We start from the raw sequence: 20,986 nt of genomic DNA, 5'->3' as shown, positions 1-20,986 counted from the left end.
GCTACTCTGCCATTTTGAGAATTGAAACCTTCACAGTTGCATAGAAAATATTTTGATAAAAGGTATACAAGAAAATTAAAATAGCTCAATCTGCATTCCATTGGTTCTTTCACACAAAATTCTGTCTTAGTGGAATTCTTCCATCTAGCTATCCAAAATTGAAAATGTTAAATACTGTTATAAAATACGCACTATAAAAGTGTCATATATAATATTCATTACACATAAAAAAGAAATCAGTATGTCTAAGTCAGTTTAATCGTGACCATTATCAGGGCTAAAACCTTTTACAATAAAATTTTACTAAACTAAACTATTGAGTAGTGCTATATTTGGGGGCTCCTTGACACACTATTTCAGACCATCATTTACAATGAAAGTGATGTGATTATTGTCAACAGTCACACTGCAGCTTCCCATTTTTTATGACAATAGCATCCATTTGCTACTCTTCTCCTGGGGGTGGGGTTGATGTGCTCACCTAGAGTTCCAAGCAAAGACTAGATGGGTTAGTTGTCCAGGAGGCTTGTAAAAAAGCAGGGTTCCATTACAAGCTGTCTAGAGGACATCACGGTGACCAGTCTAGTAAATGTAGTCAGTTGAAACAAGTCGAGGCAGTGATTTGGATTCTGGTCCATCAAAAAGATAGCAACAACAGGAATACCACAAACACATGATACCTTGACTGCAGTTTTCTCTTCTTAAGCAGCCTCCACGTCATGACAATAGAACCTGAAATCAGTTACATCCTTGTGAAGACAAGTTCCTAATTGCACCGCCCCCCGCCCCGCGCCAATATCTCAACCTTGGCACTGTTGGGCTGCTCAGTTCTCCACTGTGGGAGCTGTCCTGTGCATTGGGGAGTGTTTAGGAGCATCTCCGGCCTCTGTCCACTAGATGCCCCTCATCCCTAGTGGTGACACTCAAAAATGTCTCCAGACATTGCCAAATGTTCCCCAGGGAAGGGGTGCAAAGTTGCCCCTGGTTGAGTACCACTGCTTTAGATGGAGAGGAGAGGAACTGCCATGTTAACGAGTCTTCATCCCGTTTCAGTTCGAGAAATTTGGCAAAGCTGTGAATTATGCTGATGCAGCCCTGTCCTTCACTGAATGCGGCAACGCGATGGAGCGCGACCCTCTGGAAGCCAAGTCTCCGTACACCATGTACTCAGAGACCGTGGAGCTTCTCAGGTTCATGCCTTTCTGCTGCCTTCTTTCTAAGCTCTTTCCAGTCATACTTAGAAGCTGCTATGTTTTTGAAAACTATCATTTCCACATAGTAATGATTCATCCAAGGCATCTTCTTCTTAGAAGTCATCATAATTAGTTCTTGCCATTTTATACATGTCATGGAAAATTTATAACTGATGGACACTGCTTTTATCAATTATCCTCTTCAGAGGTTATAATGTGTTATAATCTGCAATAGTGGGTGGGAGTAAAGTATCATCATTTCACTGTTTGGCGTGGACACTTGTCTTTTCAAAGCTCAATTTTATAATTTACAGAAAGCCGGGCTGTTGGGATTTCTGTCATAAACCCTGCTTTCTAAAAATTTCTGCCTCAGTTATTAAAAAGGGAGGGGCACTTTTGCAATGCACAGTCAGCTTTGGAGGCTGCAGGTGTGGAGTAGACGTTCCATGCATCTGAAATTTGAGGGACAGTCGAGGTGGCAGCAGGGGGACGGGAGAGGTGATGCTGATAGTAGGGAAGGGTGTATTAACGGCACTGATTATTGGTTTCATTTGCATTTTGAATGATATTTTCTGGCCTAGTGCTCTTGGCGCAGTGGAGTTTGTGGGTAATCAGAAACTTCCTGTAAGAAGGGGAAAGAGGAGAAATGATATCCATTCTAGTGCTTTCCAGTAATCTGCAGGTTTTTGTAAAAGAATTTCATCCACCTCTGAATAGTGGGTAAGCACCCTCATTTGCTGGATGGACTGCATCATGGCTTTTGCTTGAGTGAGCTGTTCTTCACCTGATAGGCCCTTATATCCCAGCCACCTCTGGCTCGATTAATCCATAATGCCAGGCCTGCTTTTTACTGTGTTCTTGCGTCTGCAATAAATTGTTATAAATCTGAGGACACTTGTACAGAAACCTTCAGACAGACATTGGACTGAAGCACGCATATGTTCCCAGGAAAGCATTTGAAAAGATCAAAAGAATGGGAACCATTATAAAGAAGAAGAAGGAGGAAAAAACAACTATGATTACAAAGAATCAGAAGATTTAGTTAAAGCCACCAAAGTAGGGAGATTATGAGGAAGGTTCCAGCCTTGCCTTGCCAGGCCAGGCAGCCACCTTTGGCTTTTCGCTACTCTGAGAAGCATAAGGTATCTCTCAGACTTGCTTTATGCCCTGTGAAAGCCACCACCGCCATTTGTAGCTTTTAAGGGGAAATTGATTTCTCAGTGTCTATATGAGGCTGCCTGCAATTTTCAAAGATGCACAAGAAGAAAATCCTGGCAAAAATAAGAATTCAAAATGTTGGGGATATGTTAATGGACAAACATGGAGAAAAGCCATGCCTTCCATTCATCCTCAAATGCAAATTGAAACAAGGCACTTTTAAATTGACAAGAAAATGTAAAAATGTTAATACCTAGTGTTAGCACACACACAAGACAATGGTGAACTGCGCCTCTTCCACGCTGTCAATGGGAATGGAAATTGATCATTGTACATTGAGGGTAATTTGGTATTGTGTAGGAAAACCTATACAAGTGAGCATTCATATCTTTTCAGCCAGTAATTCAACTTCCAGAAATTTGAATTTCCTGTACTGAAAAAAAGAATTGTAAGAGGAGAATGAGTTATCTGTACACTGTTCAGTTTGGCCTGTGTTATAGCACCCAATTAGAAGCAAACCAAATCATCAATAATAGAAGGGTAATTAATTACATCACAGAACACTCAACAGAATAATTTGCAGCTGTTGAAATGCAATAACGATGGAGACTATGTAGCTGCACGAAAGTGTTTATAATATGATATGAAAGTAAAAGCAAGCCACAGAATTATAGACACGCTGCATTTCTGACCATGAAAAGCATGTTTCCGCACGTGGACCTACCTTGAAGGGAAATAAGATCATAGCTCTAATTAGGAGTGAAATTATGGGTGTTTTCCCTCTCTATATATATTTTTTTCTTGTTTTCTTTTAGGAAAACACATGCTGTCAAAATAGAAAAGCAAAATATCAAATTTCATTTTTGGTAAAAATGCAGTGTGAATCACTGAGTAATATTTATTTCCGTTAGAAAACACTTCTTTTTCCTTTATTATCTACTGTTTTTTTCTTGTTCCCTTATTGTTTACGTTTTTTTTTCTTTTTCTTTTTTCTAAGCACAGTTTTTTTTCCATGATGTGATAGTTTACTCCCCATAGGAGTATATTTTCAGTGGAACCTGGTGAAAGTCAATGGAGAACTTAAAGCCATTCACTTTAAAGTCAGTATTTTGAAACTTTATTTTGAGATAATTGTATTAGATTCACATGCAGCTATAAGAAATGATACAGAAAGTTCCTGTGTACCTCTCCCTCCGTTTCCCTCCATGGTATCATGTAGCATACCATCTAGCATCTAGTCCAGGATTACGGCCAGTTCACAGATGATGCTACAGTCCATTTGCCTTACTCATATGTCATCAGGTCTTTTTTCGCCAGATTTTACCAGCTGTAGGTGCACTCCTTTGTATGTCCTCTATATATGTAGCATTTTACATTTTCTGTCTAGTATGTGTGTGCGTATGACTTTTTTTTTTAGAGGAGTTTCAGTTGGGAATAAATTGGGCTAAGGCAACTAAGTCTTCCAGCCCACGTAAGCAATTGGAACTCCACTATCAAGGCACTTCAGCGGTGGCTGCAATTAGAGGGTGACTGTAATAGAAACATGGTTTTTAGTGGCATAATTTTTCATTGAAGAGATTTTTATGACTCTCTCCCAGACGATACGCTGGCTACAGATAACGCACCCCATTTTTTTCATTCAAGTAATTATGGTTGCTCTGCGCCTTGGGAATCAGCAGTAGAAATATTCTTGTGAAAACAAGTGGGGCAATCACAATGACGTGACATTTCAGTGATCCACCTGTCAAAGACAGATTTATGACATCATAAAAAGCCGTTTTGCTTAATATGGCGACAATAAGGAGGGACCCGCATCTAGTGCACGAGTCCTCTTGTCAGAAAATGTTCACTGGACAGAACTGGGGCAGTAATGGGGAGAGCAGAGCGATAGGGGGCGCTGGTGTTCTGGGGAGGCTGCTAAAAGTGCCGGCTCACCATCGCCTTCTCCAGAGCTAGTCCGGGCTGCCTGCACATCTTCAACTTCCTTCTGCAACACTGAACTCTGTTACTTATTCCACCACGAGTACCTGTGAAATTACATTAAAGCTCAGACAATAATTTTATGCAATGAGTTGATTTTCAAGAGTCTAAATGCCCAGAATGGAATCTGCTCAGCTCGAAGAAAAAAATGGGAACTGCTCAACCTTTGATCATCCCGGTGTGGAACAGTAACAATTAAAGAGAATGGAAAGACAAAGTATACAAGCATCATAAATTAGGAGCGCTCAGAGCTTCACCTGCTGTGAAATTGACCTCCCTTTAAAAAAAAAATAACACTTCCTAGAGGAATATATTCCACACCTGAGCCATTAGAAAAGCCCTTTGAAACTGTGATGGAGGCCTCCCCATGCTTGTGTCAGACATAATTGTGTTATTATTTACCTCATCTGTCAAAAACGCAACTGAAACTGACATTTGTGTCCACCTCTCATTGAAAGCCAATAATGTTTAGCTAGAGTGTTCTTAGAAACAGTATTTTGCCAGCATTTGTACACATGCCAGCCTCGCAGTAATTCCACAGCACTGTTCTAGAACATGGGCTGCAGATATGGCTAGCTTCACCAGAGCTAGCTTCCATCCGTCACAGCAGAGCAGATGTGGGGCTAGCACATTTAGGTGATAACATCAATGACTTGGGGACTTTCTGAAGGGTCAGATGGATTCCACTTGAGCTTGTCCTTTCTCTTCAAAGGTATGCAATGAGGCTGAAGAACTTTGCAAGCCCCCTGGCTTCAGATGGGGACAAAAAGCTGGCCGTACTATGGTAAGTCTCCTGGAGGCCACCAGGAAGCAGCTAAAACGTTGCAGAAGGATATGAAAAGTCAACTTAAGCTGCTTATCCCCAGATCAGTATTCTTGTTTCCCATTAAACTCTGAAAGGCTAACAGATGGATTTCTTCAGTCACTCACGAAACATTTACTCTCCGAATTTATACCCGTATCAAAATGGGATTTTAATGCTTACCCCTTCTTTTTTTGAAAAACAACACAAATTTATTATCTTACAGTTCTGAAGGTCAGAAGTCTGAAATGTGTTTCGTGAGGCTATAATCAGAGTGTCAGCAGGGCTGCATTCCTTCCAGAGGCTCTAGGGGAGAACATATTTTTTTGCCTTTTCCAGCTTCTAGACACCTCCCACATTCCTTGGCTCGTGGCCCCTTCCTCCATCTTCAAAGCCATCAGTGTAGCTTCTTAACATATCTCCCTGACTTTGACCTTCTGCCTCCTTCTTCCACCTTTTGTAAACTTTTTTCTTTTTTTAAATTTTATTGAAGTGTAGCTGATTTACAGTGTTGTGTTAATTTCTGCTCTACAGCACAGTGACTCAGTTATGCATCTATATCTATTCTGTTTCATATTCTTTTCCACTATGGTTTGTCCCAGGATATTGAATTCCCTGTGCTATGCTTACGCTTTAAGTTTTTTTTTCTTTTTTCACTTATATTCCTCATTACCTATAGAAGAATGGCTGCAAAATAGGAATCATTTTTTAGTGTATAGGTTTAACTAAGGTTGGTATTAACATGGTCCTTTCCTCGGCACCACAGCTACCGATGCTTGTCACTTCTCTACCTGCGGATGTTCAAACTGAAGAAGGACCACGCCATGAAGTACTCCAGATCACTGATGGAATATTTTAAGGTAATCCTTATTTGGTATACTTTATACATCCTGGGTGATTAAATCACTCATGAGACATGGCAGGCATGTTATTCAATGTCAAGGTTGTTGCTGCCAAAGGCTTAACCTTCCTCATCCTGGCTGGCCATGGCCCTCCCACCTCTCCTTTGGGGCTCAGCAGAGAGCTAAGTTTTGATTTGATTCCAGGGAGACAAAGTACAATAGTTCAATCCTCTGATGATTCTCTAGGCTGAACAAATAGCCCCAGGCAGCTTCCCAGCTGCAGTCAAGGGGGTCATGCCTTCTGCCCCACCCTGTAGGTGGACTGGCCAGAGGACACGGCCCGCGCTGGAGCTGTGGCTATGGCCGGTCTCCTGTTACATGAGATGCCAGCCTAGAAATTTCTCAGCAGTGAGAGAAGTCACTGCACCCGCCCTGTGCTCTGGGGGGACAGTCACACCACTTTGGCCACAGGAAGTCTTAGAGGACAGTGGTCGCACTTGAAGATAGATGATTGCTTTGGCTACCAAAATAAACAGTAATGAATAAACAAATCCGTCTTCTAGGGAGCTGAAGGTTTTAATTTGCAAGCACAACAAGATATTTCAACCACAAGATGCAATGCCAAAATGTGGGAATGAGCCCCAGTGAAAGCCGCAGGCCTGCAGCTAGGCCTGGCCACTGTGCAGGGTATCACTGGCCTGAGGGTCTGTGGAGCTTCTGTGCCTTCTACCCACCTCAACGCTGGTCACAGTTTAGAGTTGAGGGGGCTGAAGGCTCCTGCTGGGACAGTCTTGAAAGAAAAGGGCAATTTTACTTATTTATTTTGTAGTAGTATTTTTTCCCCAGGTACATCAGACCACTTGGCTCAATTGCACCAAAGCAGTTGTTTAAAATGAATCAAATCCTGACCTTACCTCAAACATCCGAACCCAGTGAGGGGAGGTGCACAGCTGTGTGAGGGCACCAACTTGGTTGGGAAAAAGAGTAGGTTCTCCAGCTATCGTGTGGTGTGGCCATAATAAAGCTAGTGCTCGTGGAGATGAACATGGTCAAATGCAGCAGCTGCCTATGACTGTATGTCTACAGTGTCAACCTGGGCTCTGGAAAGGCGTCTTGATGCTGTAGGTCTAGGGTGGGTCCTAAGAATAGACATTTCTTTTTTTTTTTTTAAGCTCTTTATTGGAGCATAATTGCTTTACACTGTTGTGCCAGTTTTTGGTTCACACCAAAGTGAATCAGCTGTATTTATACATATATCCCCATATCCCCTCCCTCCTGCGACTCCCTCCCACCCTCCCCGTCCCGGCCCTCTAAGACATCACCCATCATCAAGTTGATCTCCGTTTGTTATACAGCAACTTCCCACTAGCTATCTGTTTTACAGTTGGTAGTGTGTATATGTCTATGCTACTCTCTCACCTCGTCCCAGCTTCCCCTTCCGCCACTGTGTCATCAAGTCTGTTCTCTTCGTTTGCGTCTCTATTCCTGCCCTTCCACTAGGTTCATCAGTACCATTTTTCTAGATTCCATTTATATGAGTTAGCGTACAGTATTTGTTTTTCTCTTTCTGGCTTACTTTGCTCTGTATCACAGACTCTAGGTCCATCCACCTCACTACAAATAACTCAGTTTCAGAATGGGCATTTCTAACCAGTTCCCTGGCGATGCCAATGCTGAGCCTTTGGGCGCACTTTGAGCCGTAGCCCTAGCATCCATCCTCTGTGGCCTGTCCTGTGTAGCTTCAGGACATTGCAACATACCAACCAGATGTGAAGTAACTCACTGTTCTGGCAGTGTGTTGCGCTTCTTTGAGGTTTAAAACTGGAGGCTCCTGCCTGGTGAGGCCATTATAATGAGCCTATCACTGTCCTCCTGGGGCAGTGCGAGTGTCAGATTTTCCTGTGCTCCACAAGTGTACTGCCACAAAACCAGAGGGGTCCCTTTTTTTTTTTTGCTTTTAATTTATTTTATTGAAGTATAGTTGATTTACAATGTTGTGTTAATTTCTGCTGTACAGCAAAGTGACTCAGTTATACAGATATATACATTCTTTTTCATGTTCTTTTCCATTGTGGTTTATCACAGGATATTGAATATAGCTCCTTGTGCTCTACAGTAGGACCTTGTTGTTTCTCCGTCCTTTATATGATAGTTTGTATCTGCTAAACCCAAACTCCCAATCCTTCCCTCCCCCACCTCTTCCTCTTCGGCAACCACAAGTCTGTTCTCTATGTCTGTGAATCCATTGCTGTTTCATGGATAAGTTCTTTTGTGTCATATTTTAGATTCTACATATAAGTGACATCGTATGGTATTTGTCTTTCTGACTTACTTTACTCAGTGTGACAGACTCTAGGTCCATCCATGTTGCTGCAAATGGCATTATTTCATTCTTTTTTTATGGCTGAGTAGTATTCCATTGTATATATGTACCACTTCTTCTTTATCCATTCATCTGTTGATGGACATTTAGGTTGCTTCCCTGTCTTGGCTATTGTGTATAGTGCTCCTATGAACATAGCAGTGCATGTATCTTTTTGAATTAGAGTTTTCTCCAGAAATATGCTCAGGAGTGGGATTGCTGGATCATATGGTAGTTCTATTTTTAGGTTTTTGAGGAACCTCCATACTGTTTTCCATAGTGGCTGCACCAATTTACATTCCCACCAATAGTGCAGGAGGGTTCCCTTTTCGAGGAGGCCCATTTTTTAAACCAGCCCATAAGAGGGAAAAGATTGTTTAGCGCTCCATTGCAATGCAGCCCTGCACCAGTTGCACCGCTAAACAGGGAAAACCATCAGCCATGAGGATATGCGTGTAATGATAGCCAATCAAGGTGATTCACACGCACACACAAATGCTGCCTGGTGCTGGCACGTTCCAGGGATTTCAGAAATGACAGGCCACCTTGCATCCCAGGGAAAAAGTTTGCAACTGGAGCTAAAGGTGAAAAGCTTGTCTGTACTCTGAAGAGCTTGTTTTGCAGAGTAAATTTCAGATGAGCATAATTAAACCACTTCTTGGAGAACTGAGTCTGATTTCACTGGGCCTTTTAGTATATAAGATCTTTCATCAAGTGACTTTCACGGTCCTGATTGGAGCCCACTAATTACCCTAACCAGCTATTTGCATCGAGTGCGCGTCGTGGTGTGCTGACGTGCACACACATCCCTGCTCTGCTAACGAAACAGGAGGCAACCCGAAATGTTGCAATCAATATTAATGTACTCGAAATCACACTTCCATCTGTTTCTGAATTAATAAAACACAAAATAGATGTCCTCATTTCCCTCTCTCTTTCTCTCTTTTAGCAAAATGCTTCAAAAGTCGCTCAGATACCATCTCCATGGGTAGGCAATGGAAAGTAAGTATCTTCAGAAAATTGCTTTTTCATGAAAATCGGTGATTGAATAGACCCCAGATATTTGGTATTGACAACCCAGGGGCAAAGGCCAGTTCTGAAACTGCAGTAATTTTGGTGCACGCAGAATTCTAGTCAGGTTTCAGCTAATGGCAGGACAGAAAAGTTTAACATGATGTGATTCCAAATTTCTTTCACTATTTGATCTTTAAGCCAAATGATGGCCATAAAAATATCAGTTAATGAGATGGCAAGCACCGTGCCATTTCGGGGAGGCAGGGTAAAATTACCTCCACTGCAGTGATTTTTCAGTGATTCACTCAGTAATGAAAGACCAATGAAATATTCATTGATATATGGTAAGTGCTTTAATAAAACCAAAGGCATAATAGTGCTGAAAATGTGAAGGCACTTCGTCAGCCAATTATCTGAGCCTTCATGATGATTTTTATATTAATACTAAAATACCCTGACCTAAAATATGAAAGCATCTACTATACTGCTGGTCTGAGGCTCAGTGACTGCACCCACCCCGTGGCCATCCTCAGAGCTGTATCTGCTCAGGGTAGCTCGGCCGTCCAGCAGTAGGGCGGGAGGTGGGAAACCAGTTGACTTGGGCCCGAGGCTGCCCTTAGCTCCTGGGGTAAACTAAGAGAGCCCCTTCCTCTCTCTACAATGAAAGAGCAGGACCCAATGACATCGGAGGCTCATCTGAAGAGAGGTTCCTTTTCAGAGGGCGATTTGGAATCCCAGTTCTGTCTCAGCCCTGAACTGGCTATGTGCCCACGCTTAACTGCCTGAGCATCCGTTTCTCTGATGCTCTGATGCCAATACCTCCCTCACTGCCCGAAGCTCACTTCCCACCAGTGGATGTATACCTACACAAAGAGCTGGGTTTTTTTTCCCATTTTTCATCATTTCAAAATTCTTATGTCTCTGATCAAAACACTTTCTTGAACAGTGAAATAGTCTCCTTTGCCGCTTTATAAATACCTACAAAGCACACACCCAAAGCAGTGGGACTGTGAAGTCTAAGATCATAAAAACATTCAGAGTGAGGGGAAAGATCCATTAAAAACTACGCGTTAACTCAATTACTGTATTGAAAGGAAGTACTGTTTAAATCATTGAATTAGGTCTCACTCTTATATTGACGGACAAAAGCGAAAGAACGCTTCTCTCTGGAAGTTCAGAAAATAAAAATAACTATTGAAAGGCCCAGAGAAAGCTATTTTCTCTGAGCGCGGAGTAGAGCAAGGGCAAGTTCAGGTAAGCAGCCATTAAAGGATCATTGGGGGAAAAATTTTTTTTTTTTAAATTCTGCAGCGAAAGAACTCAAACACATTCTAAGCTTGTGAAGTCACATTAAAAGCCTCCTGAAATGATTTTTAAAGCAGCTTCTGTCTGAAGAAAGCATACTCCCTTTGGTAGGCTGAGAGCTTTTGAATGAGGCAACTCAAAACGGTCACTCAGGGGTTACAGCCCATTCATTCAGCAAATACTTTGGGTGCATTTCCCTACAAGAGGCTGGGGACCCAGCTGAATTCCATGGCTCCCTGCCTTCCATAAGCACGCAGTCCAGTGAAGGGAGGTGACAGGTATGAACAAAGTTCTGCGCACATCCAAGAAAAAGAGAGCTCGGGTCTCCCTGGGTGGTCAGGGAGGGCTTCTTTGTCTGCCAGCAGTACTACAGCCTGCTTCTCCCAGCGAATGAGGACAGCTGGCCTCACACTGGACCTTCACGATCCCTTCCAGAAGCAGCCTTCTCAGACCCTGACCGTGAAGAAGCAGTTGGAAGAAGAAAAATCCGCTTGATAGCACGGTCGGCAAACCTTTTCTGCAAAGGGCTGGATAGTAGTACATTTGGGGCTTTGCCAGCCCAGAGGCAAAACCGAGGTTGTTATGTAAAAAGAATATAAGAGAACACAAGTTTCCACAAAAATTTTACTGATGAAATATAATAGCAGTTAAGTACAAGTTTTATAATACAAGTCTGTTAAGGGGAAGAATGGAATTTGGAAAAAATAATATTTTGCATCATTGCGGTTCAAAGGTAGCATTCTCGCTCACCAAATGGATTGCAAATTTTCATCTTTTCAAACCATTTGTAGCTCACAGGTCATACAGAAACAGGTGGTGCGCCAGCTTTTTTGACCCCCATAGAGAGTCATAGAAACCGTGTGGTGGAGAGTCTGAAAGGGCAGGGCAGCAGTCTCAGATGTCACCCAGAGGTAATAAAAAGAAAGGAGCCTAGAAAGGCTATGGAAGGAGGAAAGAATGAGGCCATTTGAGGGCTTTAGAAGAACTATTTCAGTAGACAGGTGGCTGTGGGTTCCATATGGAAAGGGTTGGAAGAGAAGAGATATCTCCACTTGTTTGAGACATTGGCCAGTAAAAGGACTGCGAGGAAGCTGGTGGTCACTAGAGGAAACATCCCCAGCAAGCAAACCTGCTCCTCAAGCTTAGGGAGGGCTGTGCCTGTGTGAACATGGGATGAGCCTGGGGAGAGTCATAGAAACAAGCCAACGTGGGCTCAAGGGTGAGGGTCAAGATGGACGCCCACGTCAGGTGAACTTTTAGTAGAGGGACCTTAGGACTTTGAGGTAACTTGATTGAATGGAAGGAAAGTGGACTTTGGAGGAAAACAGACCTGCTTTCAAATCCTGGCTCTTGAACCAATTTGCTGTGTGACCTTCAAAAAAAGAGCTGAACTTCTCTGAGCCCTTTTGTCATCTGTGAAACAGTGGCAGCAGAAACTCACCCACAGAGTTGTCATGAGGCTTAGAGATAATATCGGTGAAGCCTAGGGCACTGTGCTTGGCGCACAGCAAGTTTAGCAAATAGTGACTACTGTCACTGCCATGTTCTGGTGTCATTGTGATCTTCCTGAGTTGGAAGACATAAGTGATCTTGCCCCTAGAACTCCCACAGCTCTTGGTCTACACTTCACTTTTGGCATGTAGCCTAGAATGCCAGAAATTAACAGATTTTCCTCCCTATTAGACTATTTGCTCCTTTCCATAAGGGGTTGTTCATTCTTTTATTCACCAAGTATGTACTGTGTGCCTATCATGTATGAGACACTCTACCAGGCACTTTACAAACGTATTCCCTATCCATGTGCTGCTGTACATCCTTCTTCTTCCCTCGCCAGAGTGCCTCATCTGTAGTGGATACTATGTAGTGACAGAGGGATGGCTGGAAGGCAGTCCACTCATTTATCTAACTGGTATTATGTCCATAGCAGGTGCACCAGGCACTGTTCTAGATGCTGGGAATGGCACTGGAGGAAATAGACAAGAATCCCTGCCCTCCTCCTCCTCACATTCATTTGGAAGAGAAAGACAGTATGAAAATAATGCATATGCTAGGTGATAAGCATCACCGAGGAAATGGAAACAAGGAGGGGGAAGAGAAAGGGCTGCTGGGCTTGGGGGAGGAAGAGCTTGAATAGAGACATTGGGGAAGGACGATGGGAGAGCGAGCAATGCAGATCCGTGGGGACATGCATTCCAAGCACAGGGACCACCGCCACTTCTGATGGGGGTGTGACTAGTGACTACCAGGAACAGCAGGGGGCGAGTGTGGCTGGGAGGCGAGGGAGGATGGAGGGGGCGCAGGGTGCTCATGCTGTGGGTGGTTGGAAGCCTGTGCTGGTGTGTGCACGCTCGTGGCTACGTGCCGTGGACGTGTGAAGAAAAGCACCAGATCTGAAGCAGATCCAGAACGATGAAGCCCAAGCTGTGTAGTTGCCAACAGGTGGCTGGTAAAGGGGAGGGGGGGTGAGAGAAGGTTCCCGATGGTGGGCAGAGTGTGTTGGGAGGAGTCCCAAACACAGCTTTCGCCCATTTCTCTTACTCCCCCAAAATGTGTTCGGTCGTAATAAAGTGCTGCCTTTGCCTGGGCAGTTGTTCAAAGCCTGGCTGAAGGAGGACGGGGAGGCTGTGGGGGTGTATAGACCTTGCTCGTGGGCACAGGCAGCCACCCAGCCTTTGGAACTGTCCCTGACCTAAGTCCTGGTCCTCCATGTGATGTGCAGCCAGCAGGCAACTTCTTGTTGCTGACATTATACAAAAATCTGCCTCCAAACATTGGTACTGCCCAAAGTAGGAACTCCCAAAACTTCTCTTTATAACCCCGTGTGCAGGTGAACTGTCAGCAGTTAACAGCCATCTGGTAGCACGTGTTAAAGAATCCTAAAGAGATAGTCAGAATCCTACTTTTTCCAGTTTCCTTAATACTGCTCCTTTGGGGTCTTTTCAGGATTGTACTTTGCTTATTGTGGCAACTGTGTTTGGAGCAAACTGTTACTGTGGTTTCCACAAAATGCTTTGATAACAGACCAGTATCTGCGCATCAAGTCTTTTCTAAGTGCCAGTATCCATTCTGGCAGCAGGTAGAGAAATCATCATAGCTCTGAGCTGCTTCTTTCTCTGGAACATCAGAAGACTTGTTTTATGTATTCAAAGTAAGAGCTACATTTGTGGGTAGAATTAATGCCAGAGAAAGATTCACCCAGCTCTCTCTCTGGTATTTTAAAACAAAGTAGCGACGTGCATGGAGTCATCAATGATTGCCAAAGGCAGTCAGACTTCAGTGTTTAAAGTTAGAAAAGGAGAAAGATGGCTCATTCTACAGCCTGGCTTTCTAGCCCTGTGTGGGTTGGTCTCATGAGGCAGGAACATGGTGATAATAAGCTCTCTCTATGCTGGGGCCTCTGGAGAAATCTCCTGTGTTGGCAAAAGCTATAGGATGTCCTCTGAGAAGAGTCGGTGGGATGCGAGAGCAAGCTTCTTATATGTTCAGCATACTAAACCTCACTGTGGCAAATCACATCCTCATGAGGTCCCAGTGTGATGAGGGAGGCCTAGAACACCGCGGTCACTCTTCCCGAGCAGCCTAACAAGGCCTGTCTCTTCCCACCCCCAGGAACACTCCATCCCCCGTGTCTCTCAACAACGTGTCTCCCATCAACGCAATGGGGAACTGTAACAACGGCCCGGTCACCATCCCCCAGCGCATTCACCACATGGCCGCCAGCCACGTCAACATCACTAGCAATGTGTTACGGGGCTACGAACACTGGGACATGGCCGACAAACTGACAAGAGAGAACAAAGGTATGCTGGTCTGCTCGCCCGCTGCTCACTGCCCACGGTAGAGTCGACTTGCCTTGAAGGGCTCGAGTTTTCCATAGTGGCCTTCCCTTTCTGTCTGTCTGATCTCTAGGGCTACGTGAGGGAATTGGGGGTTAGCTCAGGGCTGATGCAGTGACCGGTTTTTGCCGAGAGACTGAAAGAGGCCTAGGCTTGAGTTCTCCTTTAAAGCTTCAACTAGGTTGAAGTATGATGCGTTGGCAAATGTCTGTTTCAGATTTTCACTCTATGGTAAGGATCAACACAGAGAAACAGAGCAAAGGAAAAAAGAATGATTTGCAAATTTATTAGGATTAAGATACTATTGGCTTTTTTTTTTTTGAGAGGTGAAGTTGAACCAAGGCCTTCTACCTTCATTATAATGGTCAGCTCCAGTGAGTACATAACAATGGGACTTGCAGTCAGAAGCCAGGGCAAAGGCTCAGCTAGTGTTTTTCACCCACTGAACATGGGATGAAGGATCTAGGGCCCTGTTCATGGGAATACATGAGATTTGCTACAATGCAAATGCAAGGAGGACCCTGCTTCATCAGAGGGTGAGTCAGTGGTCCTCAGCCACTCACACTGCTGTCTGTGACCCTAGCTGTCACACAGGGTCACCCCAAATCCTCGCCATCCTAATGAGGATGGAAAGTTCAAAGAAACCGTACTTTTGCCCTGGCCGTTCGGTGACTCTGGCACAGCAATCAGCAACAGACCCACTCTAGTCAAGGTGGGGACAGATGTGGGTCTTTCCGAATCAGACTGCAAAGAGGTGACCCATGGTTTCGAGCAGTAGAAACATCTGGCTAGGTACAGGCAGCAATTAGCAGCCCGCATGGGCCGGTGGCTCCTGCTGGGACATGATTTGGTACATGTTGCGTGGAGTGGGCTTGCGTCCCAGACAGTGACAGGGCTTTCTTGGAATCAGGCTGGGGCTGCAGGCCACCCAGATGCAGAGGGAAGTTCCCATGGGTAACTGGCCCCTCCTTCTGGCTGCATCTCTACTGCAGCATCGCTAAGCGGGGAAACAGTCCCACGGGATGAGGAAGCGTGCAGATTTTGATGCCTAATCACTTAAGCTTGAATCCTGTCAGGCACTGGCTGGGTGACCTCAGGCAAGTTACTGAAATCTCTGAGCTGCTCCCTAGCTTCCATCACTATAATGGATATAATAATAATAGGATGATGAGGAAGCCAGAAGCATGACAGACATAGGTGGAATAAAATAAGATGTGTACATCACCTAGCATAAAATATCAGGTGCAAGGTAGAAATCCTAGAAATATTTCTTTCTCTTTCCTTACTCCATGTGATGATATAGCTATATAATTCAAAGATTCTGTAGCTATCGAAGCATATTCCATAATTTGGGACTTCGACCTTTGACTCAGCTCCTAGCTTACACTGACTCCTAGGGCTATTTGCATGCGTTGGTTCTGTGTGTTCATGCAGCAGTTTCTATATGCCAGGCGCCATACTATTTGTTTTATTTGTTGTCTCATTTATCCCCATTTCCTAGATGTAGAAACTGAGGCTCAATGAGATTCAGCAATTCACCTATGATATCACAGCTCATCATGTTGGAAGCAGAAATTGAATCAAGAACTGTCTGATTTCAGAGTCTGAACTTTTAGCCTGTAGGATGCACTGCCCATCTAGAGGGCAAGATTAATAATGGGTCCCCAGAAACCTTCAGTGAGCTCCTGTCCTCAGTTACCCGAGTAATGGGCAGTTCTTGTCCACTTTCCTAGCCTTCTGGAAATCCAAAGACAACTGGCCCAGACAACCAGGATGATCCAAGGGTTCTAGAATTGCTCATGAAAACATAAGCATCTTCAGTCTTGCCTAGCTTGTCTGCCTCCACTCTCCTCTGTCTTATTTTGTGTTGGTAACTGGAGGGCAGTTCAATATTTATGGATTTCCTTCATAATTGCATTCATTTTCATAATCAGTTAAAGTAATTCCTTCTAAATTAATCACAAAACTTTCCGGGAGCAATGTAGTGGCAGGGCTGATATTTGAGTGAGATGGCGCTCATCTTGGCCTTAGCACAGTGTGTCAAGGAGTTGTTCAATCCCCTGTGTAATGTTGAATCAAAATGACTCTGTCACTCTACCAGCAGGAAGATGCTGCATCCCACTGGTATGGTCCAGGGGCCCGGGGAGAGGACCTAGTTTGGAGTCTTCTGTTTGCAGCCTTGAGTTTCACACACTTTGTCATTTCTGAACTGCTTAGAGTGGGGGATGCTTCCCACATCTGTCTTGTCCACATAGACATGGGGAAACTGAGGTGCTTCCCTTTTGATTGGTACTCTGCCTCCCACTGGAGACCACCACGTACTTGCACCTCTTTCCACCCAAGCATGCAATGGAAATGGCTGAGGTTGGCTGTCCCAGTGCAAGGTCTCCACCCCCATCCCATGTCTGCCTGCCCGTGCAGCTGCAGATGGCTCATTGCAGAAGATTCTGGTGCTCAAATGAGCCAAGAGGGCTGATTCTGCCCTCTGGCCTTTGTTCTAGAATCCTGGTTCCCTACTTTCCCAGCTACTGACTTGAAGCACTTAATAGAATGGTGTCCTGGGTACCTAGTTAAGAATGCCACCACAGGCTTTGTACAGAACACCCAAGGGACATCCCAGCTCACGTTCACTCGACAGTGACTGGGTCCTTTAACATTTCCCTTAGTATTGTATTACAGAAGAAAGTATTTTTGATGCCAAAAATAATTTACTCCTTTATCAGGAGAAATTACTTTTATTGCATAGTACACGTTAAAAAGTATCACATAATCAAATGAAGCTGGTACATGGAGAAGGAGCCCATATGTTATATATAACGTGAAGAATCAATGCATTGTTTAGTGAAATACCATCTGCGGGGAAATCAAGCACACATAACCCATGCATGGAAATTCCTTTCCAAGAAGGCAGGAGAGCATCCCAACCTCTTGAAGGTAATCTCCAGCACCTCCTCCCTCCCCCACCAAGAATCCTCACCTCCAGCCAGCACAGGAGCGATCTCCTCGTGGCCAAGGGAAGAAGACGCCCAAGAGCCTGCTCCTCACCGAGATCAGCACAGTGCCAGACAAATCAGTTCAGACATGCAAAGGGGAAGCCTAGCTAGTTTCTAGACAACATAGAGTTTTTCCCACATACCCCAACCCTGCCTCAAAGCAGACAGTCTGAGACTGGTCCCACTGCTTAGTAGTGGGACCTCAGTGTCGTTCCTTCCCTGAGTCAGCTGGAGGGGAATTGGCCAGGCAGTCTTACCATCCATGTCCCAGGGGACAGGGGGATGTGCTGTGTGACAGATCCTTACAGGTCATTTTCGTTCCCTAAAGGAATAAGACTTACCAAATCAGATGTCTCCTAGACATTGATTTGGCCTTAGATGCCGATGGCGCTAATGGCTGCCTAGGCTCACTGGCTGTGTCTATATCAAGCCAAGAAGCATTGGTAAACTCAGTCCATTTAGACAAAAGGAAAAGAGAATATTCTCAATTCCATAACACACAGAACGAAAAACAGCTTGGTATCATATAGACCATGGGTCCCTACCATTTTGTGTATAAAGACCCCTTTCTAAGTATAAATTTATAATGTATAAAAATATAAACTCAATAATATATATAAAATATTAGATACATTTTAATTTAGATACGTAATTTTATGTGTATATTTTCAATATATAAATATTATATATGCTTCTATAAACATATAAATATATAGATATATATTTTTTTCATCTTTATTGGAGTATAATTGCTTTACAGTATTGTGTCAGTTTCTGCTGTACAACAAAGTGAATCAGCTATATGTATGCATATATCCCCATATCCCCTCCCTCCCGCGACTCCCTCCCACCCTCCCTATCCCACCCCTCTAGGTCTTCACAAAGCATCAAGTTGATCTCCCTGTGCTATGCAGCAGCTTCCCACTAGCTATCTGTTTTACATTTGGTAGTGTATATATGTCAATGTTACTCTCTCACCACGTCCCAGCTTCCCCTTTGCCCCCCACCCCATGTCATCAAGTCCGTTCTCTACGTCTGTATCTCTATTCCTGCCCTGCCAATAGGTTCATCAGTACCATTTTTCTAGATTCTGTATATGTGCGTTAGCATATAATATTTGTTTTTCTCTTTCTGATGTACTTCACTCTGTATGACAGACTCTGGGTCCATCCACCTCACTACAAATAATTTCGTTCCTTTTTATGGCTGAGCAATATTCCATTGTATAGATGTACCACATCTTCTTTATCCATTCCTCTGTTGATGGGCATTTAGGTTGCTTCCATGACCTGACTATTGTAAATAGTGCTGCAGTGAACATTGTGGTACATGTATCTTTTTGAATTATGGTTTTCTCTGGCTAACCATAGAAACCATATGACCATAGAGCTACCATATGACCCAACAAATATACTTTTATATGTAATATATGCATATTATGATATGTGTGTGTATGTGTGTGTCTCACAAACCTCCAGATGATTGTAATGTACTTTTAGAATCCATTGTCTGAGAAAATATATGGTGATTTGAAAAAACTTACTATGAATTAACAGATTTGAATGAATTTGTGTTTTCTTAATCACAGTAAACACAGACTTTATTTACACTGTGGACTTTGGGGCGCTCACAAAAGATGAAAATAATAGTGCTTGATATCCATATGGCTTTTGGGTCACCCACTAGGTACTCTGGATATGTGTGTCGAAAGAATGAATGAATGAACAGTGAACAACTTGTCCAAAGCCCGAGTGGTGGTCATGCAGCCTGAAGGCAGCTGAAGCAAGGTGGTGCCTATTGCCCTGCTATCTCTCAAAGGCCTGACCAGGGTCTGCTCTGATTTTCAGAATTCTTTGGCGATCTGGACACGTTGATGGGGCCCTTGACCCAGCACAGCAGCATGACCAATCTCGTCCGCTACGTCCGCCAGGGACTGTGCTGGCTGCGCATCGACGCCCATTTGTTGTAGTGGCTGCGCCCCCATCTCCAGCCTCACTGCCCATCACGCTACCTCTGCCAGAGCACCAACGGGCACTGGTGGAACTTCACTCATTTGGGAAAGTTCTCTTTGATTATGTTTGTTTTTATGCTTCTTTTGATATCTGTGAAAAACGAAGTCATTGTAAGTGGACACTACACCTTGAGAGCAGTGTATCTTTTATCACTTAGTCATTTTTCAGTATTTTATATGCATTTCACAGATCCCGCCATCCTTTTGTGTTTGATGGAATCACACAGTCCCTACAGTATTGTTTTAGGTCCACACTACCCAAAACAAAGAATGGAAAGCAAATGTGAGAACAAGTTCCTGAGAAGTGAAACAAAATGTCATATATATATCCGTATCTATCTATCTATCTATATATATATGAATGCAGACACAGAGGACCTGCAAAGATTTGAATTTTCAGCAATAGCCATTCCCCACACTGTGCTCTTCTGTCCAGACAAGAACGTATTTCAGAATCCTTTGTTAAACTTTTGTGGTTCCCACAAACTCAGTTTTCAGATGAGAATTTTCATTGTCGAAACCCACTGGTTTTTATCATAATATTTTTCTGATGTTGTAGCAACATCAGAAAATCATGAGTATTAAGAAAAATTAACAAGCATGGCAATGCCACTCTGAAACGAGACTCCGGCACACAGCCAGAGGACTTTTTCGTTAGTACCCCTTTCCTGATTCCCTATTTGAAAATTTTCAAGGATGAGAAGGAGTGGCAACATTGATGTCAACAACTTTAAGGCATCAACTGGCATAAATAGTTTTGAACTCCATGATTTGAAGCATAAATCCTCACCAGGGATTCTCTCTGTGTAAAGCTCTCCTTTGGAGGGCAGTTCAGTCAGTGCACGCCCTAGTAGCCAAAATGCTCCACTCCAGTTTTAGAGATGAGAGATGGGAGAGGTCTGGAAACCATCCAGGGAGTGCACACCTCTGCCTCTTTTGCAGTTGGTCAGTGGGTCCATAACTGGCAGGACTTTTTTTTTTTTTAATTGTGTTTTGCTCAAATCTCTGGAAACAAAAGTCATCACTACCTAGAAATAATCATATACATTTTGCTTCCTAGTGGCTTTAAAATATGGACTTCCCCGATTATTGTTCCCATTCTCTATTTTACAGGGTTTCTTTTTTACTTCTGTTTCCTTCTACCTTTCTTTTCCTTTTTCTTTCTTTTTTCTTTTTTTGGCTCATTAGCGTTTGACTGAAATACAATCACTGATTTTATTCGTCTATATTAGCTTGAATCATTTCCATGAAAACCCCAAAGAAAACTCCAAACTTTCTAAGTACTAGTTACTCTTTTAACAAAAAATGAGTCTCGGGGTAATGCTTAACCCTAGGGTGGTTTTGAAAGAGCCCTGAAGACTGGGAACAGTTCCCTTGATTTGGAGATATTTCTGCGTCAGTTGCGACTGTCCCCGCCCCTTTATGATCCTCTGCATTCATTTTATGTCCCTAAACATCCCAATGTAAATATCATCTTTGGTGTTCCAGCG

General features: G+C 43.6%; 1 protein-coding gene across 1 annotated transcript in view; it reads left to right on the top strand.

Moving 5' to 3' along the window:
* AFF2 (ALF transcription elongation factor 2) overlaps positions 1-19,609 on the top strand; it is a 318,303-nt gene extending 298,694 nt beyond the window's left edge. Inside the window, exons 16-21 of the mRNA XM_057717549.1 lie at positions 1,054-1,190; positions 5,044-5,115; positions 5,900-5,993; positions 9,287-9,339; positions 14,266-14,456; positions 19,333-19,609. Of these exons, the coding sequence (XP_057573532.1) occupies positions 1,054-1,190; positions 5,044-5,115; positions 5,900-5,993; positions 9,287-9,339; positions 14,266-14,456; positions 19,333-19,454 (669 nt within the window). The 3' untranslated portion in view covers positions 19,455-19,609. The remainder of the gene's footprint in view (positions 1-1,053; positions 1,191-5,043; positions 5,116-5,899; positions 5,994-9,286; positions 9,340-14,265; positions 14,457-19,332) is intronic.
* Positions 19,610-20,986: the final 1,377 nt, after the last annotated feature.

The sequence above is a fragment of the Hippopotamus amphibius genome, chromosome X (assembly GCF_030028045.1).
Source record: "Hippopotamus amphibius kiboko isolate mHipAmp2 chromosome X, mHipAmp2.hap2, whole genome shotgun sequence".
NCBI classification, from domain to species: domain Eukaryota; kingdom Metazoa; phylum Chordata; class Mammalia; order Artiodactyla; family Hippopotamidae; genus Hippopotamus; species Hippopotamus amphibius.
Note: the sequence above shows the minus strand (reverse complement) of the source record. Positions and strands in the feature narration are given on the sequence as shown.